This window comes from Motacilla alba, chromosome Z (genome assembly GCF_015832195.1).
Source record: "Motacilla alba alba isolate MOTALB_02 chromosome Z, Motacilla_alba_V1.0_pri, whole genome shotgun sequence".
Taxonomy (NCBI): Eukaryota; Metazoa; Chordata; class Aves; order Passeriformes; family Motacillidae; genus Motacilla; species Motacilla alba.
Genome location: NC_052046.1, coordinates 62,407,626 through 62,414,844, shown reverse-complemented (window position 1 = coordinate 62,414,844; position 7,219 = coordinate 62,407,626). Strand labels below are relative to the sequence as shown.

The following is a 7,219-nucleotide window of genomic DNA, read 5'->3' as shown; positions in this document are numbered from 1 at the left end:
CCTAATAAAGAACTGTATTTCCTACTCACATACCTTTGCCTGCGAGCCCCTTAATTTCAAATTTATAATATTTTGGAGGGAGGGAGTTTACATTTTCCATTCCAAGGGAGGCTCCTGCCTTCTTTAGCAGACACCTGTCTTTTCAAACCAAGACATTGGGAACAATGAAAAGCTAAAATTTCCTCCCATTCACAGAACACTAGAAATCAAGAATGAATAGTCTACCAGTCTAGGATGCCACAAGATAGATCCCCCATTTTTTACAGACTGAAAAGATCTGAGGAACCATCATGTTCCCATGGAATCTGAAATAATACCTCATAAGCTGATTGAATTTGTTAAGCTGTGTTGAAGAAAGGAGCTTTCATGTGGCATCTAGAAACAGCAAACCAAACATCACACACCAGACAGGCCTGGCCGCTGTTACACCTATGTGATTCCAGAAATTGGCTATGCAGCTGCAAGTAAATGACTGGGATTGAAGCTTGACCTGGTCTCCTTTGAATAATCATTTTAATATCTTTTAAATAGCATCAAGGTTGCACAAAGGTTGGGAAAACCTTGATGTACACATATGCAGAATTATACTTACAAGATTTGCAGCACTTGACTTCCCTCATCTAGTCATCACTTTTCCCTATTTCACTGTGCTCAGCCCAATTCAAGCAAAGTACATTTCTTACTGTCATTTGTCAAGCTACAAAGAAACCCTTGGACTCTGGAGATGAATAAGAGCCTGCAAAAGAAGACTACTGTCTGAGGGTGAAGGAAATCCCACAGGACCTCTGCTTCTCCTGGGAGTGAGCACCCCTTGCATTTTGCTGCCCCAGTCTTTACCTGCTTTCGTGCCATCACCATTGACTGCTGCAATCTCAGTACAACAGGCATTGCAGCAGCAACTACAAAGGCAGAAAGCCTGATATTACAGCATTCCTCAAAAGCAGTAGAGGAAGTCTAATTTTTATAGAGTAAAAAACTGAACTGAGGGCTCAGCTTACCCACATGCTGTGTCCCCTCTAACCAAGAAGAATGGCAGTGATGGGGCAGTCAGGAAGGGTCCATGACTACTGGAGACAAGCTACACACTCTTGTTGAACTGCTACAACTTTGGAAAAGACCTCATGGTGGGCTCAGTTTGATGTAACTTTATTTGGTATCATCTGTGACTGTGTACTTACTGAAAATGAGGTGTTTTCTCATTCTGCTGAGAAATACAGGAATGAGAACAACAAAGAGAAGCCATGTCATGGTACATCATGGTAATGTTTCACACCACAAGATAAAAGTATCCTTCCACATTTATCTTCCAATTACTAAAGAGAGATTGGGGGTTTGTCTGGCATTCAAATAATCACTGATCTTCAAAAAAAAAAAACAAAACAAAAACAAAACCCATAGACTAGGTAATCATGACTAAGAGAAAGGGAGAACTTAAAAATACATACATACACAAAGACAAGAAACATGTCAACACCACTTTACCACTTTTGTATTTTATTGTGGAACTGAGATTGATTCCTTTACATCAAATATCCTCAATGGAAGAGGGGATATTGCACACAAATATCATAAAAGCACTACATATTACTTTCACTGGAAACTAATTTTCTACATTAGATATGACTGGATAGAATAGAAGTGATGCAGATTATAAGACATAATACCATACACAGCTGCAGACTGACACAAACACCATTCAGAACAAGAGAGAGGAAGTGTGTGAGGTGCTTCTCAGCCAGCCACAAGACTTTCTTTCCATAGTTTGGAAGATAATGGCTGCATGCAAATGCGTGAAAGCATATTTCAGATTTTGTCTTTTACATTGAGATTACAGCCCAGTCTTGAAGAGGTAGCTCCTGCCTTCTGGAGCGCTTAGTTAGCCTAGTAGAGAGAAGCTGCTTCTTAATTTTTTTTCTTTCTATATTTTATACCATTGTTTTATTTAGTTACTCTTTTTTTTTAGAATTTTTTTGTAGAGTCACAAGAAACAAGTGTTTCTTCTTTTTTTTTTTTTAATTTTAAGTAGCAAACATTTTTAAACCAGGTGAATAATATAATTGCATTCTAAGAAATGCTTGCCCCTAGTTGATTTTAGTGTTTTGTTCAATTATTAAGTGAAAAGATGAAAGCTTTTCTTTCAAGTGTAAACATTATATTTTTTCATATGCTAGTAAATCCAGACCAAGAAAATTACTATTTCTCTCAAAGACATCATTACTGAGCAAGAACCTCTGGCGACAGATGAACAAAGAGAAGCGCATGACAGAAACGTTCCAAATGCACAGCTAGTGCTCTTTGGAACTCATTTGCTTGTGTTGGGAGGGATTGAAAATTCAATTAACAAATTTATTAAATCTTAGTAAAAGAGTACCAGAACTCTCCTAAAATGCATAAGCTATCATAGACAATTAAAAAAACCCCAACATTCATATACACAGTTATCTCCATTCACCACAGTATGTAAAGTAAGTAAAAAAAAAAATCAAAAGTGATTTCTATGAAAGATGGGGTGAAAATAGAGGTCAATGAGTCAGGCCCACCACAGGACTTTGAAAAGGCATGCAAGAGAGGCCCTGTCCAAGTTCAAGAGTGGGATGGGATCCCCAAAGTTAATTCTTCATTGAATTATGAAGCATTATATTAATAGCATAAAGATCATGACTGGGAATGCTGTTATGGGTAATACCATCATTGAAATGGAGTGTTCTTTGCACTCAGATATTGAATCTTTACAATTAGAGTAATCAATAACAAACCATGCTCCTAGAAATCTATGCTGATCAACAGCACTCATCGTTAATGTACACAGTACATTTTGATGACTGTTACACTAAACTAGTTGTGTAGTACTAGGATTAGCACAGGTAGATTAGATCCACAGGCAGGAAAGTCATTAAGGGCAAGAGGAGTCGATGGAGGAGCTCATTGCTGTGTTGAATCTAGGTGCCATTGCCATTTGGAAGGGAGTGGATGGAACAGGCATTACAATACCTCAGAATAGCCTGACCAGGGTTTTAATATTCTTGTAGCAGCAAAAAAAGCAAATGTACATGTAACTGTCTAATTATCATTATTATTTCAGAAGTAAAACAAATGTTTCAGCCATCATAAACTTGCTTGGGCATATTTAAGGCTTGAGTCCAATTTAATTTACAGTAGGATCAGATGACTGTAACTTCCCTGACAGTAGTGAAATTGCTCCTGATTCAGAGGAGTAAGTGGTATAAGTGAGATTAATCATGAAACCACTGCTGTACTTAAAACAATTTTCTACCAAAGCAGAGGTACAAACCATTTCAGGTGTTGTCAGAAAATCAGAAAATCTGTTCCCACCCACTCAAAAGGTTTGAATTCTGAACTATAGAATAAAATAGACAAATCAGAAAGAATTGTAGAAACAGTTCAACTGTTCTGCCAAAAATTTTGCAGCACATATCTGCAAAATTATACAACACAGTCTGCAAAGATATCCCACATCTTTGCAGACTATGTATTACAAATGCATTTTTAAGTGAATGACATGAGCCCAGCAAACATGCTTGCTTTCACACTACATTTCCATCTGCCTTTTGTGCCATAGTCACTCTGAGTTATTCTTAACTACTTAAAAGGTATAGCAATAAATAAAACAGCATTGCTAGAGAAACCTAAATAAAGAAAAGACATTAAAAATAAATCAAAACCCCAACCACTGACAAACAGTAATTCACAGCATTAAATGGGCATGAGAAGCCCACATTTACAAGACCCTAAACCAGTATTAAAAAACCCTCATAAAAATAGGAGTGCAAACATACACCTAATAAACAAAAATATCCTAACAATGTAAAAATGAAATAAATTATAAGTAGAGAAAATAAAATAAGGTCATAGTTCACTACATTGTCAAATTTAACAGCCATAATGGTGATTCATACAACCAGCACATAACTCCATGCTGTAGGCCTTTACATCTTCTTAAATTCAGATTTGCAGAACTTCTGCAATGCAACAAGATTTTTTAAATTGGGGTAAAATTTCTGAGACTAAAAAATCCAAACTGTCTTAAATCACAGAGCAGTGGTGCTGTTCCTCTGCAAGCAGTCTAGAGAATGAAAAGAAGGGAGACATGAAGAAGGAAAGGAAAGGAAAGGAAAGGAAAGGAAAGGAAAGGAAAGGAAAGGAAAGGAAAGGAAAGGAAAGGAAAGGAGAAAGGAAAGGAAAGGAAAGGAAAGGAAAGGAAAAGGAAAGGAAAGGAAAGGAAAGGAAAGGAAAGGAAAGGAAAGGAAAGGAAAGGAAAGGAAAGGAAAGGAAAGGAAAGGAAAGGAAAGGAAAGGAAAGGAAAGGAAAGGAAAGGAAAGGAAAGGAAAGGAAAGGAAGAAAAAAAGAATAGTAAAGGAAGAGGCAATGGCAGGAAAAGGAAAGGAAGTGAAAGAGCAAGAAAAAGGGAGAAGAGGAGAGAGAAGTAAAGGAAAGAGAATGAGGAAAGGAAAGAATAGACGCAAGAGGAAAGCAAAGGGGAAGAGAAGGAAAAGGAAGGGAAGGAAAAGGGAAGAGAAGGGACTTTAAGCTTATTGCTTGTTCTATCCTTTTCCAAGATCTTGTGAGGGTGGAGAATGTAGGTTATAACCTTTTAAGTATTGGGCAATCAACTTCTCAAATCTCATTTTCTGTCACCATCAACAGAATAATTTTATGAGGGTATCCTTCCATACCTGTCTCCTGAAAAAGGTATTGACAGTTGACTGTTTTCAATAAATTTTACCTCAATATCAATTCTCACTAGAATCTTAAACAACACTACTCATTTATCTTACAAAACTACTAAAAAGAATGCCTTCACCTGAAAATTTTTCTTTGCATTTACCTGTAAATGAAAATGTTTGTTACAAGTCATGTATTAAAAGTTCATGCAGCACTAAAAAGAAAGGCTTCTGTACATTTGTTCCCATGTTCACTCTTAAATTAAACAAATAAAATCAGGTAGGACAAAGGAAGGCTGAATACTGTACAGGCTCACAGGTAACCTTTTCCATCATTCTGAATGTTTCACTAAGTTTTGTAACTCTGATACTAGACACCACTTCAATCTTGCTTCCACAGTATGAAAGGAGCCTTCAAAAAAAAAGCTCATCTTGCCTTGTTGAGCTCTCCAGGTGCATCTGTGAAGTGTTCACATAACTAATATATGCAATTCATAGCACCAAACCATTTGACCAGTCAGATAAGTTCCTAATACCACACATGCACACTCACGCTTCTTTACTGGTGTAACTATGATCCTACACAGATGTTTTATAAATTTGCTGTCTCAGCATTAAAAAATAAGTGCATCAAGTTTCTTTGTACATTCAAGTCACTTTCTAAGGCAAATTGTCTACTGTATGTACTCCCGACTGCTTTGGTATTTTGCTTCAGTTAATCGACAGTGGACATGGGTGTTCAAGCATGTGGACTGGTCAGTTTTGGCTGGAGTGAGTGGGCTTTTGCTGGAAGCATGCCTTAGACCAACAATTCTGCATGTTGTAAGAAAGGTTTTAGACTTCTAGATGGGGTGCAGGCTACACGCATATTTGGCCTATGATTGTTACCGTGTGTCAGTATGCAGAGTTCAAATTAAAGTGAAAAGCTGCTGATGAGTGATTAGGTCATACATCCCTTCCTAGCCATGTTCTCTTTTTTTTTATGTTTGAGCTAACTTAATTCTTTAAAAAAAGGATCCCCATAGTGATAGCTCATATTGATAAAAATTTAAAACTTTCTTCTTATGTGAGAACATAAGCAGACTGTAGTAAGCGATACATCTATTGCCATGAGACTAATGCAGACCTAATAATTTACTTTCTCCTCCTACCCCTCTCTCTCTTTCTCTCTTTGTGTTTCTTTAGAGGGCATATGCCTCTACCTGGCAAAAGTCAATTGGGGTTGCTAGTGCATGGTTTCAAAATGTTCAGTGGAGATGCAACTGGATCTGTATTTTCGCAGCAATTTGTACTCTACTATGGGAAGACTGTTATTTCCCTTAGCAACCAACAAAGACTGAAAAATATTAGTGACTTGCATCACTGTGACACAGTATAGCATTTGGCAAGTATATAGTTCAGCAGTTGAAATAGATGACTTGAATTTTCAGGCAAGGTGTTTTCAAACTGAAGAATTTCTGGAAACAAAGTTTAATCTTGTGATGCACGGTCTTGTTCTTACAGTTCAATCTTGCATGCAGGAAAAGATTCATCTTGCATAACAACAGTGCTGCTGCTTGCCAAAACCATGATGTTGAGATCCTGCTGTTTCTCATGCGTCTCTTGATACCATTCCCTCATCACTTCTGAGTCATGGGTTGGGATTAAAGTCACCTGCAACATGAAATAAAAGTCCTACTGAATGGACCACAGAAACAGTTGATATGCAAAATGTCTTTTCAAGAAGCCCCAACCAACAAGTATGTTTCCCTTTTGGATTGAATTTTTATGTAATAAATATTTGAATAAATGGATGGATAGAAAGAAATCAACATGTAGGTAAGGCAGAATGACTGAAAATAAGGTTAATCAGATTAAAACGTTGGTTTTGTAAGGTGCTGTTACAAATAACTATGTAGTTCTTGGCTTTCGTTATTATGTATTGGCTTTTGCAAATTATTATTAATCACTGCAATTTTGATATAGTACAATTTGTAATCACTTTTAAGTGCATTTAATATAGTATAATTTGTCAGCTTTTTTTGGCCAGTGCCTTGGTCCCTGTAGCTTGTATATTTTAGCATGATAAACATAAATTATAGTTTAGGCTTTTGCAAAATATTAAAGTGGGTGCTATGTGCTAACTTTTGCAGAAGTAACTGTAGTTGTGGAATAATAACTAATGTCTTTATTTTTGTAACTGACAGAAGTGAGAATAACAGATGAATTTGTGAAATAGCTGATGTTGATGTAAAATACTTGTGGAAATAGCTAAAACAGTCTGCATGGTCAGATAACATTTGAGGAACAGATGTAAAGACCCCTGCCACTGACCCTTCAACTATCACTATCGCCTGCTGAAACTACGGAAGTAAGACACGACTCTCAAAATTGCATCCATGATTACTGCACCTACTCCAAAAAGATGGGTCAGGGGTTGTTGAACCAAGCTAAAGAATCCCTGGAACATATGTACAAGTTTAAAGAAATGTTTGACTAAGTTTAATCTTTAGGAATATGTATTTGACTAATGCAATGAAAAAGTATATAAGAAGACT

General features: G+C 36.8%; 1 protein-coding gene across 1 annotated transcript in view; it reads right to left on the bottom strand.

Moving 5' to 3' along the window:
• Positions 1-5,665: 5,665 nt before the first annotated feature.
• MAP1B (microtubule associated protein 1B) overlaps positions 5,666-7,219 on the bottom strand; it is a 70,157-nt gene continuing 68,603 nt past the window's right edge. The window contains exon 7 of the mRNA XM_038123999.1: positions 5,666-6,335. Coding sequence (XP_037979927.1) covers positions 6,180-6,335 — 156 coding nt within the window. The 3' untranslated portion in view covers positions 5,666-6,179. The remainder of the gene's footprint in view (positions 6,336-7,219) is intronic.